At 44.5% G+C, this 27,698-nt stretch overlaps 1 protein-coding gene across 3 annotated transcripts in view; it reads left to right on the top strand.

Moving 5' to 3' along the window:
- Positions 1-27,698, top strand: part of LOC306818551 (interleukin-1 receptor accessory protein-like 1) — a 218,873-nt gene that overhangs the window by 185,201 nt on the left and 5,974 nt on the right. For 2 of the 3 annotated variants that reach the window (XM_079336205.1, XM_079336206.1), the window contains 5 exons: positions 5,429-5,561; positions 12,591-12,736; positions 17,843-17,989; positions 24,714-24,884; positions 27,378-27,422. In XM_079336205.1, coding sequence (XP_079192331.1) covers positions 5,429-5,561; positions 12,591-12,736; positions 17,843-17,989; positions 24,714-24,884; positions 27,378-27,422 — 642 coding nt within the window. The remainder of the gene's footprint in view (positions 1-5,428; positions 5,562-12,590; positions 12,737-17,842; positions 17,990-24,713; positions 24,885-27,377; positions 27,423-27,698) is intronic. The other variant, XM_079336207.1, reaches the window with a different exon arrangement.

Below are 27,698 nucleotides of genomic sequence, written 5' to 3' on the forward strand. Positions count from 1 at the left end.
CATTAATGAAGAGGACTGGGCGGCAGCAGTTTGCCTGCTTAGCGATAATGAGGTGCAATGTCGAGTATGAGTAACAGCAGAATGACCATACGGGAGGGAGAACGTGGCTAAATGAATACAGAACACAGCACAGTCAACGGCTGCCTTAAAACGCCTGATTGGAGAGGTTTAGGCCGTAATGAACAGAACAAAGTGAATGCTGAGCAGAGAGACAATTAAATGGCTGCATCTGGCGACAGCGCCGACGTGAATGGGTGCCCAGCCGCTGCAATTACAGGCCTCCATTACTTGTGTAACCCTTCACTGCCCGGATATGTTGCTAAAGCAGATGAAACCGATAATGTCCTCTCTCTTTCAGAGCCTAGAACAAAACAGTTTTCAGGAGTCGCTTCATGCCGTCCAGATGCCTTGCTGAATCTGGGAAACCCCCTTCTAAGACCATCGACAATCATATTACCCACTGATTTGCTTCCTCGACATCTCATCCAGATGCGAGATCCAGAGTCGCTCGCTAAACTGCTGATCACAAGCTACAGGGCTATCCTCACGTCCTTTAATGTAGACTTTTATTTGAGAGGAAATACCAATTCGACGGAACAAAAAAGGACGGTCAAAAGAGAGGGACGGAAAGAAAGAGTTTTCCACCATCGACGGAAGTGTTGATGTGTCGTTTTGTTTAGAGGTTTTGCATCCGCTTCGAAAGTGTGAAGACTGTGAGACGGTTTATCCTTTCCAAAGCACACAGGCTAAGGCCTTTAAGGTTGAATGAATACCTTTGAATCTGTACTTTTGATAAGTCGAGGAGTAAACACAGGTGGGTGACCAATGAAATACAAACTTTAAAGGCAGTGAGGTATTGATCCACCATGTGCATCAAGGACGATTTCACTGACTTGGCATCGATTCTCCAAGTATCTCTTTCTGTCAAAAAGATGGACCCCGTTTTTTTTCCACATTCCTTCTTTTGATGACAGGTGACTTACGAAAATGTCCCCCAGTTGTGTTGATATGTGTCCTGTACTGTACTGAAGCATTTATAATTGTATAACTTATGAACTCTGTTGAGTACTTTAGTACTCTAAAGACTCTTCTCTTCTGTCGCCCCCCGGTGGTGCTGTTTGGAAGTCCCAAGAAAAGCTCAATGTTGTGCTTTGCCCGTGGTCACTTCCTGTCGGAACCTGTTTGTTTGCACTTGCTTGTTTTTTATTTAGTAGCTCAGTTGGTAAAGTCAGAAGGTCAGAAATCTTCGACCACTTTGGTCCGTTTATTTGAATACATTAACATGTACCAGGGACCCTTACTTAAAACGTTTCTTTTGTTGAAATTTCCTCCACACTGAGTTACTGTTCAGGAGATTTTTCATAATCACACAATTCTTCACAGCAGATGGGTTTTTGCGAGTTGTCACTAAATAGTAGGTTTTACATGTTTTCCTTTTCCTCCAGCACTCAAAGTATTTCTGAATCAATTTGATTTAATCAAAAGCTTTGCTTTCACTATCTTCCAGGCAGCCATTTGCCTCCATTAGTGTCCATATGGTATTAAAGCCAGCCTGCGGAGAACAGAAATGTGCTCACAGATTAGTGATCATATGAAATGAGTGCTGTTCTTGTACAGCATTATTTATCGTTAATTGCCATCTCCTAAAATTGCTATCCCACCAGAAACATTAAACAGGTAGTTATTTGTGTCCTCGCTGCTATTAAGACTGCGTTCCCAAAAAAACCTCACAGTCCCTTCTCTATTTGAAATATTAGCCCTGCTCGCTGCAGGGTTGATATATTCAAGGCTGTTAAAAGTGTTAAAAAAGAGGCTTCGCTACAGAAGAGCTGGATTGTTTGGATCTGAGTAGGAAACAGCGGTAGATTAGCTCGACATGGAGGGTGCACACGCTACATGTGGATGTACTGATCTGTGATCTGTGTGACCTTCGAGGCGATTCGACGCTGTATTCACTCCGTGTGGGAAGTCTTTCACTTCTCCCGCATGTGTGTGGTTCTCCCGTGCAGCTCTTTCTTTCTCCCTCACCTCCACTCATGCCCTTTTACTCTCATGCTAGGCTACACCTCCGTCGTGACGTGCACACACACACACACACACACACGTGCCTCCTTTCTCTGTCTCTCTCTCTCTCCCTCTGCCTTGTGGCATTTCATGGTTTTAAAGCATCCCCGGTCGGTGGTGCTGAGCCGTGGGAATCTTTGCTGACGTCTCCGTCCTGCAGCCACAGCAGCAGTGAGAGATGCTCTGGAGGCGAGCGGAGATAAGAGAGATGAGACAATCGCATTAAGCCTCACTTTACCCCTTCCACCAAGACCAGGGGGTTGGGATTTAAATGTTGAAGTCTGCGCTCTTGAATCCATGGCCGTTGGAACATTTCTCTCTACTTCTGCTCGTGCAGGCTGAGCCGGCGCAAATTAGCGCGCCGTCGCTAAGGGAGAAACGCGCAGTAATAAGCACAGGAGAGGCCCCTTGGAACAAGTCTAGGAGAATGACACGGCGGCTGTTGTCAGCACAGCAGTGGAGCTGTCAGAGCGACAACACAAACATGCTGTTTGGATGCACGGGTGAAGCCTCTTGACATCAAAGGGGGCACACAAAAGGATCTGTGTTTCCTCTTACTGTTGTCTGCACCTGTCAAAATGGGCTGTTTTGTTTTTCTGTTGTTGTTTTTTAATGTGCTCCTCCTGCAAACCCCCCCCCCACCCCTCCCCCATAACTGTGTAGCACCACAGAGACCCCTGGTGGAGCTCGTGAGTACAGCAACCTGCATGTCTGTGTTGTCCAGGACAGTTCCCAGAAACACTCTCTCTCGCGCTTCTTCACCCACTCACAGCTGCGGACAATATTTTCAGTCGAGCCGTGAGACTGTGCAAAAAAGCCGTCCACCTACTGGAGGCTTCTTTTGAAATCTCCAAACCAGATTCTCCCTGTTAACGGTCTCGCTATCATCTCAGCTCACTGCACTGCACTAGAGGGCCAAATTAGAGCAAGCCTTGGTAAAATAAAATCCCTATTATCTTTGAACTAGCAAGTACCCAATTATACGCCGCAGTTATCTCCCATCTCACAGACTTCTGAGTCCTCGCCAAAGGGCCAATGAGCAAGGAGTGCTAATGAAGGGGATGCTGAATCACCTTTTTGCCTTCCTGGACGCACAACGTGGTGGATGCTCCTTGATCATCTGCAGTTTCTTTTTGTGTGTGTGTGTGTGTGTGTGGATCAGAGTCATTCCCATGCTTTGATGATGTGGTCCCGTCCCCCCCCCCCCCCCCGAGCCTGTCACAGCGCAGGCCACACACTTATGGATGTGCCGTCGGCTGCAGCATGCATGTGATAAGAACGAGAGGTCTCTAATCCAAGGCAGAGAGAGAGAGAGAGAGAGAGAGAGAGAGAGTTTAAAATAGGCTTTATTTCAGAATGAGCCGAGCACAGAGAAGAAGTCCTGCTGATGTGAAAGGCGTGGGGTTTTGACTGTTGATATGTGTTTTGTGTGCACGTTAACCCTCTGATCTCACGGTCTTCATCATCCCCGTAAGCCTGCGTGTACAGATCCATCTACCTCAAGTGTCTCCATAGCTGACTCTTCACTTTCTCTTCCACTCTTTTTATCACTCAGTCTTGCCTTTCGAAACTGGAATGTCTTCATACCTCTGGTCGGAGTGCAAACAGACAGTACTAAACGAGCAACAGAGCTGCACAGAAACGGCAGGTGGTGAACTTGTGATGTTTTTCTCTCTCTCTCTGAGTGACCTTCAAAAACCGATCGGTCTCCTGTTCCAGATTTTGCGGTACTCTGCTGCGAATCCAGAGCGTGCTTTATGACATCTTAAAATCATTTGTCAAATGTATTGGGAGCCAATAAAGGGAGGCTAAAAAGTTGTTAGCTGTTTGTAGTAGTTAGCTCGTTGATGGTGATGTGACCAAATGAAGGCAACTCATTTGTGCCGACATATTCGCCAAACAGAAGTCAGCAACAATGTGAACACTTTGACCCACACTTTGTGTCAGATCATGGATCGGGTGAAAGAAGTAGAAATGCTGCAATTAAACTTGACGGTGATCAAAGCTCTGTGCTGCATCCTTTATGTCCTCCTTTCAGGAACGATGAAAGTAGTATCACAAACGTATTCAGTGCAGCCCAGAGGAAGAAAAAAAAACCATTCTCTCATTCAAACTCTTGCTAAGGTATCAGAGAGAATACATGACCTCGTTCGATATCATTTCATAGTGCAATTTGCTGTCCTTAAACGCTCTGCCGTACTTTTTGTGTTTACATTTTCCCAAAGTACTTTCTGCAGAACCCAGTGATTGGAACTTATGAAGCCTGGTCTGACTGAGAAGAGGGGCTGCTGAAGAGTCTAATAGCTTTTATGAAGGTACAGCGGTGCCTTGAGACAGGGTTCAAGAGAGTGATTTCAAGTTGAAGAGGCCGTCAGGGAATTGGAAAAGAAGGATTGTTTAAGACGGCACCTCTGGAGACGTCGACGGTTTCAGGGACGATGTTATTCTTTTTTCTTTTCTTTTTTTTTTTTTTTAGGGGAGTCTTGAAAGAGAAAGTGAGTAATTATAGGCTGCACATGTAAGTGTTGGTGTTCATTAAGTTCATATATCCGCCAACGGAGGTGTCGAGGGAGGCTGCTGGCCCATTTGTGACACCTGATCCGCCGAATGCGACGCAGGCGCTGTCAAATGTTGTCATCACTAGTGTTTAATGAGTAGCTTTAACTTGTTTAGATTTGACACCCAGAAATAAACTGCGATCGCTGGAAGTCGACGTGAATGAACGCCGGAACCAAAAGGCGCTCTTTTCTCCAAATTCAGATGTCTCGTTTCTCCAGAGCTCCAAAAATTTTTCCAAAACAGTTGGTCGTCTTTCATTTGGAAGGTCAGAGGTTCAATCCCCAACCCCTGCAGCCCTATGCCCGATGTTTTCTTTGTCCAGACACTTTACAAGCTCAAGTCCATTTACCGTTTACCACGATTGTTTAAAAGTGGAAGACGGAGTGAAAAATGTACAGATGCAGCCGACATGGCTTCCTGCAGTATCTCACCAAATATTCACCCACATGGACAATGAATGTTTTATTGAAGGGAGTTTCAGACAGACAATGAGGCTGGCTTTGAAGATGATATCGTCAAATTGTGGCTTGAAATTGTGTTCAATCACATTCACATTAAAGCCTTGGCGTCTGCGAAAGTCTTTGTGCCATTTTATTGTTTCATTCTTCCTCCTGCTTTCGTTTTCTAGTTTCCTGCTCTTCTTTTTGTAACACTATAGTCCATTGTGCCATACAACAGTTGTATAGTTGTTGTTTATGGTACTATGCTGCAAAAAAAAACAAAAAAAACAATGCAAACTGCGTTTAAGGAATGGCACAGTTGTTTCTCCTGCTTTAAACTAAAAATGCTGTGTCCTGTTCTGCAGGAAGTCCAGTCAACCTGACGTGCCGAGCCTTCTTTGGATACAGCGGCGACGTCAGTCCACTCATCTACTGGATGAAAGGAGAGAAGTTCATCGAGGATCTGGATGAGGAGCGAGTCCATGAGACGGACATCAAGTGAGTCTTTCCACAAACTTTATGTGACTGTTTAATGACGTCGACAGCGCTGCATTCTTCATCGTGTGCAATATATTTGCACGGTGCAGACGTTGCTCCATGACAGGAGGGCGAGACTTGCAGATTGAACGTCCGATTGGACCTCCGTGTTCGCCTCTTTTGGAACAAACTCATCCCCGCAAACAGATGTCTGATTATTCCAAATTCAGGTAGAAATTCGGGCACGCATGCTGCCTGAAGCTGCTTTGAAAATGTAACGGTGCTGTTGGAAAAGCGTTTGTTTATATTTTCCGTTAAAGAACATCTTTCTTCGCTTGAGGTGATAATTAGATCAAATAAAACATCATTTTATCTCGGTAACAGCTGCAGGTTATCACAAAATTGATGCAGCATTTGTCCAAATGACAAGTTTAACTCTGTCCTTTTGTATGTTTTTATTTGTGTATTAAACAGGGACACATGCAATGAACATTGCTTCATATGTTTAATGCAAAGTCGATGCAATGGTTGCAAGTTTATGCTCCTCCTCAGACAACCCTCTGCTCTGAATCCTCATCCATAGACTGTCAGCACTAAACATGAGGCGCCTGTTAGAGGGGCTGTAGTTTTACTATCCCTCTTGTGGAAACAAGCACATTTTCTTTCTGAAAGTGAACACAGGCTTTTTTTTTTTTTTTCCGATAAAGTGAGAGTGCTGTAAGCAGCACAGGAGAATTCCCAAACCAAAGAGGATTATCAGATATATCACATGAAAAATGGATCAAATAGATAGAATTCAAATCAAATGGGGACAAAAAAAAAAAATGTCGCTTCAGAATTGAGTTTTTAGTGTCGAAGAGGTTTGTTTGATTTGATCAGAGGAGAATTGAGAGAATAAGGTGGAGAAGAGGAAAGCATATCGACCGATACATCGATGCCAGCTCAAAGAAATCAACCTCAGTTGGGTCCGACTGTTTAGTGGTAACATACCTTTAAATGGATAAATGTGAGCTGCATGTTGGCTTCGGCCCAGACGTATGAGAAACACCCTTTTGAGACAACGAGGCAGTTGCACTTGAGTTCATTATTTACGTTATTTAAGCAATAAATAAATACACTCGTCCATAACGTTCACTTTCCCTCAGGCGTAGGGTCATACTTTGAATCCTAAACTTGACTGTGATTAATAAAAACTAGCAAACATTTAAATAATGTGAAATGGTGTGCGGGTATTGCTACATGCTACGTTAAATATGATCCAGAAATTTCATCCCGAGACATTTTCCAGTCTCGTTTTTCGTCCAGATGGACATTTGAATGTAATAAAAACAATACTCATTCACACACCCCTCCAATGTCCTAACAACTGTACTTCTTTGACGAGTCCGACGCATGACTAGAAAATCCCTGTTGTCTACAAACGCTGCTTAATGAAAAGGTTAACGGTAAGCTCTGTGACAAGGCTCGGAGTAGAGCTAGTGGCCCAGTCGGCGACCTGGCATTTGGAGATGTCTCTGTTAGCCTTCTTGTACGCTTCTTCCAGCCCTCTGTTGTGAAGGACACCAGGCCAATTAGAGCCTACAGGATTTAAGGAGGTGGTGGGGGTGGTGAGGAGGGGGCAGCAGGTGGCGGCGGCGTTGGATGTGTGCTATAATAAATATGAGAAGGGAGAAATGTGAAGAGCTTCTCAGATGTAGTAACAAGCATGCTTTTATATGATAGTCAAATGAGATAACAAGCCAAGAGATCAATCCTGTGACCCTGAGCTTCTTCTTTCAAAGACAGTGTTTATGGGCTTTAGTGCAAACAGTGGGTGCCCACAGTGTGTGCACATTCAACTTTTTCAAGTGCTTATTTTGTAAATGTGTGCCTCCACACGACACCGTCTCCCTGCGTGTTTCTTTATTTATTTTATTTTTTGTTCCCATTTGAATGTGCACCACTTCAAAACCCACTCCCTGACATCATTCCATGAGCTCTGAGCTTTGAAATGGAAATTAATCACACAGGAGTATTCCCTGCAGGGTTGCCTGTAATACATGAAGTGGAAGCTTATTTGGCGAGGCGTTTCAGCCGCTGAGATTCCGGGTTGATGCGAGATTTGATGTATTCGTGGCTGCAGAAAAACACTGCACTGGTTTCAGAGGTGAAGTCGCAACGCACAGTGCAGACGCAGAGGGCCGAGCTGTCGGTGCTTTAAACCAGAGAGATTCTCAGTCTCTGGTGCACGCTCGTACAGCACCCTTTTGAGCAGCAGTTCAAGTGTAAAATTTCATTTTTTAACTCTAATTAATTCGCTAACGGATATATTCATGGGAAATCAGGGTGCTCAAAAAGTCCAGCAGGCTTCATCTGCATATTAGTGCTGCAAAACAAGAAGCTTTTTAGCATTTTGCAGGCCTACATTGGAACCAGAGCGATACAGACTGGCTGAGGTTTCGCATGAATGATTTGATTTTTTTGTTGGATACATTAAAGAAAAGTGGAGCACATCTGTATCAGGATAAACCGTGAATTTGACCCCGTTTTGCTTCTGTTCAAACGGACGTTTCCAAAGGATCAGCTGTCGAGTTAAGGCGGGGCAAGTTTATTTATATAGCACATTTCAACAACAAGGCAATTCAAAGTGATTCATTCAAGACATTCCAAAAAAAAAAAATCATTAAAGGACATTTTGCAAGAAAAATGCCTGTGCTCTAACCAGGCGAGCTCAGCTTAGCATAAAAACCCAGGAATAGCTTGAACAGCTCTGGTTAGCTGTGGTGTTTTGGTGGCTCAAGAGTGAAAGGGAAGATGTCACAAGAGGTTCGTACTGGCCTCTCCTAAGCGAGCGGTTTTCCCTTATTTTAAATCACATGCTAAGCAAAGCTAACTGCCTCTTAACTCTTCTTTTAATACCAAATAATGATCTTTCCATCAGCACTGGCACAAGTTATTCCATCTGTTGAAATAAAAATCAGATTATTGTTATTTCTATTTCTATTCTATTGTTTTTCCTCTCTTTCCTTTAATCACTGTTTTTCCTTCACAGTTTTTTTTTTCCATATATCACTTGACCTTCGTCTTTGGCAACATAAGGAATAGCTAGCATGACCTGCTAACCTATATATTGTTTACAGGTCAGGGTCACAGCAGCGCGGATGCTTTGCAATAAACCAACATTTTCCATCTCAGTGCGTCATTCAGAACCTTTAGGACGTGTCCCCTTTAAAATCCTCCGCACCAGACGTGCTGCGATCAGAAAACAAAAACGGCCAACGGAAGATTGATTCATGAGAAAATCTGGGTGTCTAGAGAGTGCTTTGTTGGGCCGTCTGCCTTTTTAATTGAAAGTGAGCCAGACTGGTAGTGAGCAGGGGGCATAGTGCACGGCGCTGACGGACTGTGGCACGCGTGGAGTATGTGGAAATTGGCAAAAAAATGGAGTTGTGTGGGTTGGCAATCAGTGGTGATGGAGTGGTCCAAACAAATAATGTGCTTTTACCAAGGAAAGTCCCATGTATAACTAAAAGTCATGTTCAATCATTCTTCTACCCCACACCATGACATACAGCCTCGTCCTAGACAAGTAGTCGTATTTTGTCCCTCACCTGGCGACGGCGACAGCTTCACCAAATGTGGATCAAGCACTCCACGTCACCTTTGAGCTCAAGGTTTAGTGAGCTGACTTTTTAAAATGTTTGTGAGCATTCACTAACAAGTACGATGGAGTCTTTTGACAAACCACAATTGATTGATTTCCCCCCCCTTCCTTTGCCAACACCAATGGTGCTCGCTGCGCGTTGAGTCACGCACAGGCGCCGCCTCTTTAAAAAGCCATCAACATGGATCTATATTCCAACCTTGTGTGGCCTCGGGTCTCCGCCTGACTGGCCGCACAATGGAGAAGGATGAGTGTTTGGAAGAGCTCACGGGAATGGCACGAAAAAAGAAAAAAAAAGGCTGGAACATCCTTTCACACATGTACGCCACCACGAGAAATCGTTGCGCTCCCCTGCAGGAGGACAGCTTTGAAAGTGCTTCCTCATAATTAGTTTTTATGAAGCAGCGAGCTGCACGAGGATTACCTCTAATGGGTCTTCATTGTGCTTGGTCGATAAAAGAAATTTCACCACAAGTGTGATGTTTTCTGCGTGGGATATCAGTTATTAGCAGCACTTTGTGAAGCTAATCTAAGATATTACCATGGTGATTGTGCTTTGCCTTTGTCCTCCCACCTCTCCACACTCGTTCATTCGTTTAGTCCGTCCATTGATCAGCCAGCATTAGATGAGTTTTTGAATTCAGATGCCCCGCGGCACGCAGCAGATAAATGCCCAAGTGGCACTTTTACCTTTTTTTTTTTTTTTTTTTTGTCTTTTTTTTGCGCTACAAAACCCCATGCATCATTACACCGGTCTTTAAAATAGCTGCAAATTGCATAACCTTAAAAAGATAATCTGCTCATTTATCATCCTTACTTTTTCACGGCAAGACAGCAGGAGAGATTCAGCTCTTTTATCAATCCTTGTTTTTCTGTCTTTGTCAGGAGGGTTTGTTAAACATTCTTTCGGCAGCCTTAAAACAGTCCGGAGTAGAAGGTCTGTATTTCTTTTAGACTGCACAAAATTGGATTTCTGGAATCAATTTGTTTGATCAAAAATGGATCAAAAGAGGCGTCATGAAGGAGTCTGAATCAGAACCCCTTCAGCTGGCTTCTATTAATGCAAAGGAGTAGTGACTCCCCCCAAATGTCCGAGCTCCAGATCCAGAAACTCTCCAGAGGAAACTCAGTTTGGCCGTTTGTCCTTGGGTGAAGTTTGGAAAAAAATTGTTAAGTAACCCCTTTTCACCACCACAACTTGTTTGGCATTTCAACTGTTGCAAACAGTTTTTAATGTCTTCAAAACATCATCAAAACCCCGCTCACATCGATGCCTCTTCTACGCAGCTGTGACCAAAAGCAGCCTCAAATTAAGCTCCGTGAATTTGACCAGCTGAATCTAGAGCTGTAAAAAGTGGCCCTGCAAAACTCTTCATCTTTGCTGAAGCTTGTAGGCTGTGATGGATGTCTTCGGATGTGACGTGTCACGCTTTCTTTTAAGTCTCCTCAAAGGCTCTTTTTCTTCTTCTTCTTCTTCTGCACATGTCGGACATTACACCTTGCCAAATGTCAGCATGTGAAAACAGGCGTTCCAGGGAGACGGCAAACTCGGGTGTTGCTTTTTTTTGATCCATTCTTTAGCTTCAGTGGACACCTTTAAAGTCAGTCTAGACACTAAAACAAACTCTTTTTTCAAAAAAAAATCTATCAGCTGAATCAGTCAGTAAAAGCTTTTTAAAATCTAGCACTGGGCTGACAAAAACCACAGTCTGACTTCTGAGCTGGGAATGGCTGCAGCCTTCACCACAGATTGGAAAGTAACAGCCAGACTTCTGCAAAGAAGATTTTTTTCACACCGTTTGAAATGTTTCCACAAATGGGCTTTTTTTTTTTTTTTTTCTCGCCCATGCTTGATGCTCCAAGACAGTCTGGCTGCAGACCGCCACTCTCAGACCCCGCCTCGCAGACCGCCACCGTCAGATCGGGAAATCCATGCATAGAAATGAACAAAACATACACTGCTGGCTTTCCGACAAAGAAAGCCACGCACTTTAGCGCCTCATTGTCCTAGCATTGCAGTCACAGAGATCAAAAAGTCAAAATCAACAAAAGCATCAAAAGGTTGTTTTTTTTGCCTCTCACGAACCCTTGTGGCTAAATGTTGAGTGATACGTCAGCGCTGTGGAGCATCATGACAGTCACACTATTATCCCCGCACCAACATGTCACAACCGATGCACATCAAGAGCTTCAGCCAGTCAACAAAGGAGGCTTTTTTTTTTTTTTTCTTCTTCAGTGCAAGCTATGGGAGGAAGGAGGGGGGGGGGGGGGAATCATTACTCGTGTGACGCTGGCTGCTCGTCAGTCACCTCCTAACTTCTGTGGTTTCACTTCAACATGCAAATTCTTCCTCTGAATTGCCCAACTCGGAGCCAATTTGAGATTGCAGAGTGAAAGTGAAAGTAGAAAGTAGCGCCGAATGCTTTGTCCTCCTGAAACGAGCAGAAAAAGTTTTGAAACTCAAGGTCATGATTTATGGATTTGAGGACGCATTACATAAACACAACTTCAATTCGCTCGGGGCAAACTTTTGTCTGTTGAAGAAATCCATATTTTATTAAAGAGTCGGTACCCACAGCTTGTGGCTTTTGGCCTGCCAGCAGTCTGCCCTTTTTGTTTTCCATGCTTTGTTATTATATTCGGTGCAGATTTGAGAAGATTTCATCTGACATTAGTGTTTGGAATCTGCAGTCAAAGAGCATACCTGCAAACCCTGAGACTCCAGAACTTATTTCTTATGTCTGATTTTCCTGTTTCCCTCTCCCCGCTCGCTTTCACAAAGTCTGCCGCTACTTTGATGTTCACCTCACTCAGTAATGACGCTGTTTGAAGTCGTGTTGGTGTCGAGATTCTACCAAACAGCTTGTTTTGATCAGCGAGTTATAAAGTTATTGATTCTTCTGAGCAGACGGTGATTTCTTCATGCTCCCCCGTCTCCCGTGTTCAACAGCAAACAGGGAGTCTACAAAAAGCCCAGTGTTGTCTCATTTGTCCGGGTCCGAACCCAACAGCTCCCATTTCAGACAGTCTCGCTCTTTTACAATCAGCCAAACAATGTGCGATGCATCGATTAAAACGTCAACGAAAAAAAAAGAATCAAAAGATGACTCCTCACTGTGCTCTTCAAAAGCTCTCCAGAGTGCGTCTTGTGATTTGAGACATGTTCTGAAAAAGCTTTGCACCCTGCATAAAACAGGCCGGACACTTGTGGTGTATAAAATGACACGTGTGGACGCTGTTTGCCAGAACATGTGACTGCATGATTTGAACGTTTTTTTTGGCCATGTTTGTCTCTTTAGCCGCTAAGTGCTCTTTGAACAAGAACGATTCGTTCCGATACGTAAAGAAGGCACGCGTTAATGTTTACATCCTTGTTGTCCCTTCCTGCCCTCTGCCTCCCCCTGCAGGACAATCCGTGAGCACCTGGGCGAACAAGAAGTTTCTATCTCCCTGACCATCGACTCTTTAGAGGAGAGCGACCTGGGGAACTACTCCTGCTACGTGGAGAACGGGAACGGGCGGCGACAGGCCAACGTCCAGCTCAACAAGAAAGGTGAGGCAAACGCAAGCGAGCGCCATTCATTTTCAAAAATTCATCTCGTCTCACCGCGATCCCGGCTGAAGGAAACAAAAAGTCGTGGCTTGTGCAGTAATGGCTGCGGTGGAGACGGCGTTAGAGGTCACACATGTCGTTGACTACCACAGGTCGTCTTTCTGGCAACGAGGGAATCTTTCCGAGTGCGAAGAAAAACGCCGAGTGAGATTCGGGGGAAATTGACCGGTTGTTTCTCTTGCCGCGGGGAGGGAAAAGAAAATGCGACAGTATAGTAGATAGTGCAGGAAGCCGATTCATCCACCTCGCCCTGAGGAAGCATTTGTTCGCAGAGAAAGGAATCAAAAAAAAAAAGGGGGGGAGGGTTTTAGAAGGAGGCAGCCTTCGGTCTTATGATGCCAGACAAGTGTTCTGACTGTCTGGCGGTGACCTCCACACACACACACACACACACACACAAATCCTCCTTTGATCAGGGAACTTTCACTCAGACATTTTCTCATCATTCATCACTGGCTACTGTTGCCTCTCTCTCTCTCTCTCTCTCTCTCTCTCTCTCTCTCTCTCTCTCTCTCTCTCTCTCTCTCTCCCTCTCTCTCTCTCTCTCTCTTCCCTCTCTCTCTCTCTCTCTCTCTCTCTCCCCTCTCTCTCTCTCTCTCTCTCTCCCTCTCCCTCTCTCCCTCTCCCTCTCTCTCTCTCTCTCTCTCTCTCTCTCTCTCGCTCTCTCGCTCTCCTGGCTTTTTATCCAAGCACACTGTTTTTTCGGGTTTCCGTTTGATTTCTCCTCACAGAGGACGAGTGTTTGGAAGTCAGTTCGGTGATGATTTAAAATAGAGAGGCACCCTTTCCCGCTGAGGTTATATAAGATGTAATATTTCAGCAAGACTAAGGGGGGGCTCTGCATCCTTAAAGTTGTCAGAGTTGAATACATTTACATAGTAAGTTATTCTTCCTCCCTTTTAAGCTTGCAGCTTTGGATCTAGCTTTGATGGCAGCCCAGTTCCCCTCCATTTGCGATATTAAAGGGGTTTACGCTGCACAGTGGAAATCGGAGAATAAACCAGGAGGGGGAGATTAGCTCAGCCCTTGCAGGATTGCGTGTCTGCGAGAAATCAGCCGCGTTCCCCGTGTTTTTTTTTTTTTAAATTTATTTGCAGCGCTCATAGCGTGGTGTGGCAGAGCAAGGCCAGTCACTGTTTACACGGCCCCATTCAAAGGGCGTCAAAGTTTTCCTCGCTCGGCTCTTGAAGCTGTGAAAACAGCACATGACACTTCAAATGAATTCCGTCGTCTCATCGCATCAATCAGAATGTCTCCGCCTGTGTGGAGAGCTAGCATGAGGAGTCGTCCTTATCTCAACTTCTCGTGCAACTTCTCGTGCCTTGGAAGTTTGGATTCTCTCACAGGCTTCCTGACCAACTTTTTTTTTTTCTTGTTTTTGCAGTTTTCCCTCTGATCAAGTAAAATAAAGTAGACAGTATTTGAGACCTGTTTTGGATTGTTAACATAGGAAGCAGCAGACAAAGCTTTCAGGTCCTCTCCTGTTTCATTGACTCTTCAGTCTCTGCTCAGTGGCCACATGCACAATCTATTGTCAGGTAGTAAAGGGAAGAAGTCAAAGTGAGAGAACTAATTCATGTTGCATGTACAGTATGTTTGCAAAGCCATCTAAAAACCCTACTGAGTATAATACTGAACTTAAATGATTCTAAAGCACATACATTTGATGCATCCTTTTAGCCTTGAACGTTTCCTTTTCTATACATGTGTTTTTTTCTAGGATCACATTTGATGTCTTTCCTTGTCGAGTCTGTCGCCCGCCCAAAAACGGTACAGTTAAATAAACAAAGAAATCCTCTTTGCTCTAAGTTCTTGTCAATCCATTTCGGTGCGAATCGGCGTTGTCGGGATGGCAGAGGGGAATGAGGAAAAACAGGAAGAATGTGTCTTTGCCTTCATGGATAAATTCTCAAAGTTAATGGTTCAGTATCACGTCGCACTCTCCCGTTCCATATTGTATTAAATCGTTCCTTATCCAATCGTATCCCATCTGTTATAGTTGGTATAGTCTGGTGTTGTTTATGCACTGATGCCTTTACACAATTTAAGATTCTCCCAGATTAATGGAGTTGTTTGGATTTGAATCATAAAAATGTCCAAACTTAAGTAACAAGTCTGTCTTTGTACTTTCATTCTTTTCACCTGAGCCATTGCTGAGTCTTCTCGGCTTCTTGCACACTCCGTCTCCCTCTCTTGACTACTGAGTGAGAGCGATGCGGAAATAAAAGGAGAGAAAGTCGTTGATGAATTGCCCGTCGCCATGTGGCTCCATCAAATCCAGCCTTCCAGACGTCAGGAGCTAATTTGTCTTAATCCGTCCCTCTGCAGCGCCGCTTCAATATGGATGCCAGCCGGAGAAGAATTGGCCTCCTCCGCTGTAATCTCTGCTGCTTGAGGAGCAGCTGGCTCGTTATGCTGACCAGATATCTGAGGAGAGGAGCTGTGTTCACTGAGGCGAGAGGGCAGAGGAGGGGTGGAGAGGGCAGGGAAGACGGTTCGGTTAGCAGTGCTCGTTAGCCGCAACACCTCTGTCAGAAAGTAAACTGATTCAGGAGGATTACCAGGCCGAGGGGGCGGCGGGGGGGCGGGCGGGGGGGGGAGAAATCCACCTGATAGTGACGGTTAAACCTGTATTCGTTCTGCCCTGAGTTTGTTTGCTCTTATATTTGCGTTTGTGCGAGCACATCGGTCCGTAGCTTTGGCTGAAGGTCGGCGCCCAGACAGGCGTGATGAAGCGGCACGGGCCACACTCGTTAGCTCTTCAGAACATCATCCTTCATCATGGGAGCTGTCAGGCCGATGGCCGCCGCAGTGAAATGGGCAGCGCGCACTCCCAACGAGGTTAAACGTGCACCATGATGGATGGTGATGCACGCGACTCCTCTCCGGCCATGTTTATGTGCGTCTGTGTGGCACTGCGGCGATTTTCGGCCTTTTACTGTAGTCCATTAGTCAGCCAATGAAGGCTGACCACCCGGATTTTGTGAGGCGTGGCAAGGAAGAAATGTTGTACCGCAAAAAAACAAATGAAGTGACATTCAAGGGAAAACGCTGCTTAAAAAAAACAAAAAAGACAGAAATCCTTGAAAAAGAAAGAGACAAAAATCATGAAATAGAAAACAAACGACTCAGCGTTCAATGCAATTACCTGACCCTGCAGCTTAATGGTGGAGACTGCTGTCCTGTTGTGTAAAATATCACCTTTTACCCGCTCAGAATAACACCTCCAGTGTCGCTTTTACAGAAAGTGTCTGTCTTGTGGACCTTTCGCTTCCAACACTGGGAAGAAACGGCGTCGAAAGCAGAGCTGACATATCAACAGTGAAGTCCTGCAGGTCCTTGAATTTATCTCCCGCTGATGCTTCTCATGAGTTCACGTCAGGCTTCGGTGATGACGGATGGCAGGGAGACTTTACCGCTTCGATCGAGGAAAAAAAAAAAAAAAAAACAAGCAGACGCCTCAGCCAGCAGCCGGTTGCTTTTCCTCGCCTCGCAGCCGTACGCACATGTAACCAATCTTCATAAGTATGGCGGCCTGATCTGTCATATGCGATTGCCTGTTTGCCTGGATGGGATTTCTTTCATTATCCAATCAGTGACTAGGAGGCAGTAAGTGACAGGTGTAAAAACAGTTTGGCTGGAGTTATGTGTCATCTGGATGCATTTCAGCTGAAATGAGAATGTGAACATAAAAAGATGGAGAGGGCTCGAGAGAGTTGATGAACACAGCTGCAGGAGATCGTAAGGCAAACAACTGTAAAGCAACATGAAAGTCATTTCACATGTTCAATAACAATCATTCTTATCCAACCAGATTGTATCATGCACAATTCCACATGTATTGATGTTCTGTGGTTGGATTCTTGCTGAAAGTGTAATCTGGCAGTGGGGTAACTTTAATATCTCACAGCATCAGACGAGAAAGAAAAAAAGAAAAAATCCTCCAACGAGCTGATGAGTATGACAGCAAATCTTTTGGAGCAATCAATAGAACCACATTCTTTAAAAAATAAAATAAAAATTGCAACGTTTTTTCAGGCAAACTCGATCCGTCGCTTCTTGATGAAATGTGTACTGACATTCTGCGCCGATGAACAGAAAGTTGACGGCTGGAGACAGATCTGCCCACAACAGTTTAAAAGTTCAGCGTTGTGATGGATCATTCAGTGGAGATATGGGAATGGCCCGATGAGAGTCTGAATTTGGTACCAGTCATTGGCTGTCTTTAAAAGGGGACACGGCCCCTGTGACGTCATCCATGGGTTTAAAGCCTCCGGTATGGCCCTTTTGTAAGTCGCCATCTTGTCGTTTTTGAGTGTTAAGACAGTGAAGATGGAGAGTTGTAAGGGTGATCAAAATGTACAGTATAGTGTTTTGACCAAAGCACGCTCATTAGCATGCTATTTGTAAAGGAACCAACACTGTTTACTTGTATTTGTGGTGATAAGCACATCTGTTTCTCCTCCTCTCTGAAGGAGCCAACAAGCCACTGCCTCCAAACCAATTGAATGAAATGAATGCTCAAAAAAAAAAAAAAAAAGTGATACTTGTGCCAACGTTTTCTCCAAAATGCACCAGTTGCACTACTTTTTTCAGTTGACCAAAAGAGACCCAGTCGAGCTCAGCTCCAAACTGAAAAACAACAGCAGCATCAGCGTCGATGCTTCCAACAGAATAGCTCACACAACCGCGACAACTGTCTCCGCCCCCAGACTTGAAAGAAGAGTTTAACAGAGGGAAGTCTGAACGGAGAGCCAGAGGGAAGTAACTGGAATTGAAAGTGAAGGGGGTGAAAGGTTGGTCTGAGCCTTTTGCCGAACATGTTTATTGGTTTATTGCGGAGGTCAGGGGGAGGCTGTTTTGCTGGAGACGTATGATTTCACTGACCTTCACAATTTTGTTCGCCGCCGTGTTGGCCTTAACACTGAGCTGAGCACCGTTTGCCTTTTACCATCCGTTGTTTACTTAGTTTCAATTCATCGGGTCATTAAATCTCCCTCTCTCTCTCTCTCTTTCTCCTCTCTCTCTGTGTGTTTGTCATGTTAGCGGAGCTGATGTACACAGTGGAGCTGGCAGGAGGTCTGGGAGCCATCCTGCTGCTGCTCATCTGTTTGGTGACGCTCTACAAGTGCTACAGGATCGAGCTCATGCTCTTCTACAGGAACCACTTTGGCAGTGAGGATTTAGATGGAGGTAAGATGAGATAAGGTGCAGGACATAATTTGCTTTCCACCGTCATATAATAATCTCCCGTAATCCGTGATACCGCAGTGTTTGCTGTGTATTGGATGAGTTTTCTAAAGCCCCTTCCACTGCTGTGAAAGCATCCTTTCTTTCCTCCATAGGATTGAAATCCCAAAGCGGAGCAGCGTCGGTGTTGCTTTGCGTGCATATTTATTTTTACTCAGAAAACACCTGCGCTATTTTCCATATCTTAAAGTCGCATGTGGCACTATTTTTATGTAAATATGCACCTGTTTTATCTTTGGAAGCCGCACTGAAAAGAGGCTCCCTACGTCCCCAGCTTAAAAAAAAAATAATTCTGTTGTCAATTTTCAGGGAGTCTTCTCAAAGACTGGAAGAGATAAATAATATGCAAAATAAACTCCTAATCAGGAGCAAACGACTCTCCAATCTTTGATGTGGCTTCTTTTTCAGTCGTGTTTGAGTCCCTGGAAAAAAAAAAAAGGGAAAAAAAAAAAACAAGACTAATGACAACCCCGCCTTGCAGAAATGTTCCCGCAGGCTGCTGTTTCCTGACATCCCGATGTATGACTTGTGGGGTAATAAAGTTCAGGCCCTCAAACGCTTCCCTCTCGCTGCGTTTCAGAGACCCCCCAACAGGCACAAGTTTCCAAGTTTAGTTTTAAGAGAGAAGTGCGGCCTTGATCACATAAACACCGGGAAGACAGACGCTGCAGGTGATCGACTTTGTGTTGTAGGGTACTTGCTGGAGAAAACACAAGTACATAAATGAAGGGGAATGCATTCTAGTTAGCAGCCTTTGTATTTCACCACACTAGGCTGTGTTTGCTGTTCAGTATATCTCACAGTGCGGCTCGATGGAAAAATAGAGAGGCTGCAATTTCGTCCTGCAGTGGTAATTTTCGGTCTAAACACAGCACAGATGGTGTAATTAGGTTATTTAGCCAGGAGAAGTTATTGCATCATTGTTACTAATCACAAATGTACTGATCTTTTTTAATTGAGCGCTTTCAGGTTGGGTGTGCAAATCGGATTCACTCCTGTGTTTGTGCATTTGCCGTGCCTCTGACAACAAGCGGCAAAACGTAGACGCAGGTTGGAGAGATACCCGACGCGCTTCGAGCCAGTCAGCCGAGTCGACCGAGTCGCCGCACCGTGACTCCCGACTCTGCAGGCAACTCTGCCTCCTCAACCTTACCAGAGCGACACCCCAAGAATCTGCTCTTTCTGTTCGCTTCTACTCACCCTGTTGCCCTTAAATCCTTGCTCTGTTTCCTTTGTGTGTGTGTGTGTGTGTGTGTGTGTGTGTGTGTGTGTGTGTGTGTGTGTGTGTGTGTGTGTGTGTGTGTGTGTGTGTGTGTGTGTGTGTGTGTGTGTGTGTGTGTGTGTGTGTGTGTGTGTGTGTGTGTGTGTGTGTGTGTGTGTGTGTGTGTGTGTGTGTTGGGGGGGGGAGTGGATAGAGTCAGACATCAGGAACTAAAAGAGAGAGAGAATGGAGCAAAGGAGCGACAGGTCTTACTCGAACCTGGGCTGCCCACTTTAAGGACTGAAGCCTCTGTACTAGAGCCCAATATACTTCATCATAAACACAATGTATCGTTGATTTTTTCAAAATAGGAAAGCACTCTTTTTAGAGGCATTAACCGTGAGGCCTCATCAGCTAACCGAAGAGAAGAAAAAAACTCTTGATTGAGCCTGGTGGATGGTTGGCTTGAAAATGCATCAAAGTGAGACAGGGAGCAAGTTTTAATTTGATTCCCCAGTAATGAGCCTCTCAAGTAGCAGCGCGGCAGTGAATTCAGGGGGAATGAGATTAGTTCGGAGAGGGACTGTACGTAGTGGAGAGAGAGAGAGACAGCCGGAGTTATGAGCGTTAAAAGGTACGAACAAAAAAAAAAAAAAAAAGTCTTCAACCTGCTCCTATCATCATACACTCACAGCTCTGCTTAACTGCGAGGCCTGCTCCATCACACATTTCAATGAAAGTCATCACCTCTGGCTGTGTTGGGCTTCTGGCCCCAGACAAGCAGAGCTTTGCTGTAATAGATGGCCCGGAGGCAGTGATGTTAAAAAAAAGGGGGGGGAAGAGGAAAATGTCAGGCCTTGAACTTAATGCCAAACAGCAATTGTCTCCTTTAATTGTGCCGCCCGAGTGAGCGCTTGAAGAGAGAAACAGATTTGCAATTTGTTCTCCAGTAAAAGGGGATCAGGTTCAATAAGACACAGCACGCTGCCGACGGAGCTCTCAGGAGACCCCCCCCCCCCCCGATTCTTTCCTCCACGCCGCGGTCAATTAGATCACTTCACTGCCACTACCTGCACGCGCTCATTCACGGGCATGCACGCGCTCGCACCCTCCATCTTGCAAGTCACCTCTGGGCACCAGTGACAGTGAATAGTAGCGAAGAATAAAGCATGAAGCAGAAGGCCAACTTCTACTTGATGCTTTATCAGTTGTTGGGCGAAGGCAAGCAGTGGCCAAGCATTGGCAGCAGGCGGTTAACAGAGATCCCATCTCTATGGTAACCGCTGCACTGACAGGGAGAAGCAGCTCCTTGTAGGATATAGTTCCACACATTAATCTCGCCTTGACTTCTTTAGGAGGCGCAGCGAGTCTTTTCACATATGTCTGCCAAGAATGTGGCCACTCCGACGACTAATTGAGCGCCTGCCTCCCTCCCCTGCCAGATGTAAAACTGTAAGCTTTACATGACAATAGAAGGGACTGGCAGCTATTTGTCAGCGCCGAAGTTCAGTTAAAGACCGCTCAGTCGTCGCATTGTGAGGGTGTCGGTGGAATCAATGATAGGCTTCACGATGACAACAGCCGAGCGAGCTTGTCACGGAGGCGTGAGCTCATCACCACTCGGCAATAAATAAGCGCGTCAGCGTGGTCACGGCATCGCGGCGTAGAACCATCAGACGGTCTGTGTTCAGGGTCGTATGCACTCATAGTTTGCACAAAGCAAGCCAAAAGGAAAGCATCCAGTTTGATTTGCATATTCAGAACAGGGAGGTAAACATCCAGAGGTGGCTCATTTCGTAATCAGAAGGTCAATTGGTTTGTTGTTTTTCCTAAGCGATGCTGCGGAAACTAATACAGGAAGAATAGGCAGTGTGTACATAACAGCCTCCATGTGGGTAAAGCGTGAATCCCCACAGACAAATATGCACACACTTGATTTACCCAGTGCTGAAACTTTTTTTTTTTTTTGGATTAACTGAATGACTTTTTCTTTCTTGATTTCTTTTTTGAAAGGCCATCCAGTCATTGATGAACACAGTTTAGATTTTTCTTTTAAAGGGCCGGCTGTCGCTAGGCAGGTTTCAATTTGGGCTACTAATTAGACGACCAGTCTCGTCCAGTCCACTCTTTGAAGGCTGTGTCGTCAATCCTTGAGAATGCAAAGCTGCGAGACAATAGCAGTCCATCTGACATTTAGTGTGTATTGAATATTACTAGATGAAACAACAAAACATTGAACATAGTCGCAATAATATGAACAAACTTTTTAGAAAAGAAGAAAAGCAAAAATCTGAGAAAGCGTCTGTGATCTCTACTCTGGATCGGCTCCTATTAGTGCCATTATTCCTCTTAGGCCTCGTCCAGTCCCCATGCCTCCCCAGTATTTTTTGTAGAGCAATGATTTTGGACATGCAGGTGACCTCCTTTGCACTGATTTGGAGTCTCTCCTGCAGAGCCATTCTTAGAATTGAATTGTTCAACAAAACATCAGTATTAGTCATTCAAATGATGCAAACCCTCAAACCTCCTAAAATGTGACTATTTTTGCAATGCTTTATTTGATGACAACAGAGCATGGAAAGTCAGGCTGTAAGCAGTGCACCGAGGAGCACACTAAATCCTTCAGCAAAACTCAAACACTGCGTCTCAAGGGGAGTCTGCTTTGAACTGCCTGATGCAAAGCCATATCTTCTGGGCCAAATTAAATTACAGAAAACAAAACCGTACATTAAAGGAAAACAAAAATACTGCTCAGCTTTCTCGTTAGCAGTCCACCCCGTGTGCTGTTGAAGCTTGAGCGTAAAGTGTGCATATTACGTTCCAATCTACTCTCCACTAAATGTAATGGAGCTCAGAGATGTCCCAGGAATTACGCCTCCGACTCACTTGGCGCTCTCCAGCGAGAGTTCAGGAGTTCACAATCTCACTGTGGGCTGTCTACGCACATGCATATATTACCCCCCCCCCGCCTTCTCTGAATGCAGGGAACATCAAGCAGCTCCCCTGCGCAGTGAGCATGAGGAGTGCTTGATGCAGTCTCCGAGGTGGTTTGCGCCCTCGCCGACACTTCACTGCTCTCCTGTAAAGGAGCGACTCCTCAAGGAGGGTCATCCCGCCTTCCCAGGTTCACCATGTACCTCCCTCCCTCTTACAAACAAACGAGTGAGTCAGCTCCGCCGTGATAGCCCTTAATCTACCTACACAGCTCTCATGTACCTCTGGAAAAAAAACAGAGAGGGGGATTGATGTGTCTGTGAAGTACAAGAGCAGCCTCGGAGTTAGTTGTACTAAGTGATTATTAGGTTGCATTTTAATATTTCTTATACATTCCCTGATGTCGTAAAATGAATTGCAGGATATAAAATCGAGTTAGATTAATAACATGGTGTCATGTAGGAAGGGTGAACAGATATCAAGTGAGTGAATCTTGTTGACAGTCTTATAGGCCTGACACAGGCAGGAATGGTAAATGGAGAGGGTATTAATAGCTTCAAAAATAGGATGCTGTGAAGATCCCAAAATCCCTCCTCTTGAACCCATCCGCTCTGCTTCTTTCCTCGATTCGATCCTCTCATCCTAAGCTACCCTCTATTCCACTTGTCTTGACATGTCGGCGTCATCTCAAAGCTCCTGCACTGTAGGTGGCCCGCACAACAGCAAAGGGACCAGAGTCGTACGGAAGGCAGCGACTCATAGATCCAAAACCCGCCTTGTGTCTGTGATGAGTTCACCTCAAAAGGCCCTGTTCCCCATGCAACGCAGCGTGTCCCAATTCTGATTTCCCAGATCTTTTGTGGCACCGATATGAGGGCGTGAGTGAATAGAGAAAAAGAAAGCAGCAGATATTTTTGTCTCTGATGAATATAACCCCAAAACATGACGTGCATTTTATGCGGTTTATGTCTGAGTAATCGCTTAAAAAAAAAAAGAGAGATCTGCACAGACTTGAAAAACTGAAGGCAATGGGTAAGGTGTTTGGAGTTGGAAACGTCATGGATTTTGTTTTTGGTCAAAGTAGTATTTTGACCAATCAAATGCATTCATGCTCAGTGCATTTAAGCCTTTATATATCCTACATAGCAGCAACAGCCATGGCCAGAGTCGTGATGTTTTTTTGTATTTCTACCCATAGAATTCAATGCAACCTTCCCAAAACAGTGATGAACACTTTCAGACTTTTTAAAGGAAATATTCCTTTGGCAAAATAACTCACAGATCATCCTGGGTAACTGTGAAGACACCATGCTCTTGTGCTTGGGCAAGTCGTAGTCACGTTTTTCCACGCCAAATAAAGTGAAGTGACTGGCTTCGATTTCAAAGAGAGGCAGGTCAAAGACCAAATCACTTTAATTGATGTTGTGGTTTTTGGTTGCTCAGTCGGCTTTGAGCACAACATAAGAGTGTGAATCTTTGATCGTCTTCCTGTGGCAGTCAGAGGTTCTGGGGTGTCTCCCCTCCATGTCCTCCATTCCCACCTTCCTCACTAATTTGTACTGAAGTGCTCCAGCTCGAGAGGAAACAAAGTCTCCCCTCACTGCTTAGTCCTTTCAAATCCATCATCAATCAGAGCTTTTGTGTGGGTGATGGAGCCAGGCCAGGCAGCGTCGGGCATTAGGCTCAGGCTGGAGTCTAATTTGTTTTGCCTGCGGTGGTCAAAGTATCGAGGTAACATTTTTGGTGAGTGGGGACAGAGCTGTAATGAAAAGCACTCAGCAGTGCAGAGGTGTGCAGAGGTCAGTGTTATGGAGGCATCGTGTCTCAATGAAGACTCCCAGTGAATGAATGGCTCTCTGTCCACCCGTATAAAAAGAGATTGTGTGTGTGTGGGGGGGGGGAATCATTAGGATAACTTTGCAGACCAAAGCAGCAAACATAAAGTCCAAGTCGGAAAAAATATCGGCCTTTAAGATTCGGGAGATCATCATCGGTGATTTAATTTAAAATTGGTCCAGTTTGATGAATTGTAGGGCTATCAATTATTCCATCAATTGTTCCAAAGTAATATTTCAGATCACATCAAAATATGTCCGCTGTAAGTGCTTGTTTTTACAACTGCCAGTCCAAGATTTATTAAATCTATTGGCAACATTATGGAGTGTCGAGTTCCCCTCAAAAAAGAGATCTTTGTGTCGCTTACGTTTCACACTTTGTTTTTTTTTATTGTTTCTTTTTTAGCTTTTCAGAAAGTTAGCCCATCATTGCGACAAAACAATCTTGCTATCTTAAGAAAACGTAATCAATGAATCCGTTATTATGGGAAAACCAGATTTGCCGAGAAGATTATGACAAAAATGCATCAAAGATTTGATATAAATAAAGCTGTAAATAAAATGGATGGATTCACGTCTGCTCAGGGATTCCACAAATAAGGTTCATGTCCGAAGTGACCTTTGCATTAAGATGTCAGGCAGTTTGAAGATTAGAAGATCATCATGATGTCCCTCTCTGTCCGCCCTCTATCTGCAGATAACAAGGACTATGACGCTTACCTGTCCTACACAAAAGTGGACCCGGACCAGTGGAGCCAGGAGACCCGCGAGGAAGAACGCTTTGCCCTGGAGATCCTCCCCGACGTGCTGGAGAAGCATTATGGGTATAAACTCTTCATTCCAGACAGGGACTTGATCCCCACAGGAAGTAAGCTCTCTCTCTCACGGCGTTGTCAACTTGTTGTCGAATGTTTTTTTTTTTTTTGTCGCTTGGTGTCGCTTGGTGTTGCTCGTGCTGTCAGTGCAGTGGTGACATGCCTTGTTTGTGGTTTTTCTGTTCTGCATTTGTGTTGTGGCGACCTGTTTGTAGACCGTCTTTGTTTCAATGTGATCATCATGAAGTGAGCTTTTTCTAACAACCAGCTGAACTCAAGTGGACCGTTGACTAAATGATGGCATTTAGGGCTTCCATATGATTTTGCATAAGCGTTTTGACTCATCTTTACCTGCCTGTTAGCAATAAACAACACAGGGGGAGAAAGTTGCACACACGCAGGAGAAACCCAACTCTAGAAAGTTGTAAACAGCTGTACGTCCTGAGTTAAGTTAGTTATGAGTGGTGCATTTAGGAGCCTAAACCATTGTTTACTCTGCAAGTGCTGTTTAACAACAAGCGAAAAAGCACAATCCAAAAAGTACCTGCAGGCTGCTATCTCGTTCCAAGTTCTCCCTTTCATTCTGCATGCAGGTTTTGACCACAAATAGTTTTCCTTATGTGTGAGAACAAGGTAACAGCAGCTGGTGCTTTTGCTGTCAGCAGCAGCCACACTTGCCAGCGGGTAGTGGAATTATCAGCTTACTATGTAACCCTAACCTGAACCCACACATGCGGTGTGACTGAGTGAATTTTTAAAATGGTTACTTTGCTACCAGCAAAGTAACAACAATGGATCATCTAATACCATGCAATCTTGTGCACTTAGAGGTTTATATATAAGACTTGTAATTGACTTGATCAGAAATGAACCTGTAACTATTTGAATTGAGACTTGCGATCAGAGACGCTGTTTAGCAACAGCTTAAGAGCCTAAGAGAACATGGGGGAGAGAAACTTGAATGATTAATTTCCGCAGGCATTACATGAGGGTTTTTGTTCCTCTTCCTCTTCTTTTTTTTAAAATTTCATCTGTCTTCTCCTTGGAGTTCCTTAAACTTCTATTTAGAAATGCTAATACAGAGAGGGCCCCCTGTGAACACCAGACTCTTGAATCGCCACTGCTGATGATCCGAATTCACCGTACAGAACAGGATTTTTCAGCTTTTAGAATAAGGTTCATTGTTTCAGATAATATAATATACTATAAGCCTAGCACACACCTGTACTTACTCTTTTAAAGGGGCTCTTTCGAAGACCCTTTAGAGTACTTTTTTTGGAGGGTTGTTTATTGCAGCACTTGCATTTAACACTCTGTGCAGCACAAACACCCTTAAACTAGTCCGTCAGTAGGAAAGGTCCGGCCTTATCAATCGGTTCTTTATGTGATGAGGTATTTAAAGTGCATAATCTCCTCTATGTAAAGCCTGTGGGAGGCATAATATCTTACATTACATATGCAGCATAATTGGCAGAAAGAGCCCACCCTATTATTACAGTCTCCGTTCCCAATCGAGCTCCACACAACGTGTACCTCTGCATGCCGCTGTGTAATCATGTCAGCTGTTCAATTAAAAAAGCTCTTTATGCATGGATATTAAAGCATGCTTTGCCACACTATATTTCTAATGGAGCGTCTCACCATGCCCAGTGCTTATCTTTGACTAACCCATCGCACAGATGAGTTTTGATAATATCATTATGTTATTAGCCTCCATTTGAATACTTGCATCTGCCTGTCTTCCCGCACACACCGCCACTACTAATTACGTTCCTCTTCAGTGGCATTGTGCCAAGGTTATCAACTGAATCCCTTGCTGTGATTATGTGCTTGATGCGGTGGGACTGTCGTAATATGGGAAAAATGGCATAAAAATGCGAGGATTGAGAGGAAGTGCGTCTGCCACTTTCCCAGCTTGGCGACAGAACTCGCCCGTCTTATTGTGTCTGTGTGTAAACATTCACTTCCCATTGGGAATGTGTTAGCATCTCAGTCGATATAATGAAGCATAATCCACGGCTAAAGATAAACACAGTCGAGCCGTTTGGGGTTTCAGCATGTGTCAACAATCCGTCTCTGGAGCTGCTGCTGATAGACGAAGTGTTACCACTCGGTACGCTGGAGTCTTCTTAAACAAGCCACACACATCTCATTTATTGGAGAGACTTCTACGAAATCTCATTTACGTTCAAAATTTTTAAACCGATGGAAGCAAAAAGGCTGAACTCCAACCAATAGCGATAGCAATTTTATTTATGTGGCACATTTCGTCACAGATTTATAATGTGCTTTATGTTGAGGTTAAAAACAACATTTAAAACACAGCACACTTCCTCTGCTTTTTGATGCCACACTTCCCATATTAAACTGGAATAAACTGGTCGGCGTGATTACCGTTTTACAATCGCCAGTGGAACATCAGTGCAGAAGCACAGTTTATGCCAGATCCGAGTCCCCACCTCGACAGAACTGTTCTTTTAAACATGCTGCAAAAAAAACAAAAACCTTCTTTTGTTCATCCTTTGAATGTAAATATCTATGTTTAGGTTTCACCAATGATCATTTCCAGGATGACACAAGACTCCTTAGAGGTACTTTTTTTTTTCCCACCCAGATGTTCTTATGCTTGTGTGAACACACACTGGTACAGATTTGATTGTCAAAAAACATGATCTCAGCCGGGTTGTGAAAACTCCTCAAGTGCAGACCTCATTTATTTCTCTGTTCATTGCTTTGATATAGGAGGTTGCCAGCAGCACGATACTTGCAGACTTGTTGGTTAAGGAAGTTGAAAGTCAGGATTGTGTCTGCTGGTGAATCACAGCCTGATCGGAAATAGGCGGGTCAAACCACACAGATGAAATATA

This window comes from Symphodus melops, assembly GCF_947650265.1.
Source record: "Symphodus melops genome assembly, chromosome: 23".
Lineage (NCBI taxonomy): Eukaryota > Metazoa > Chordata > Actinopteri > Labriformes > Labridae > Symphodus > Symphodus melops.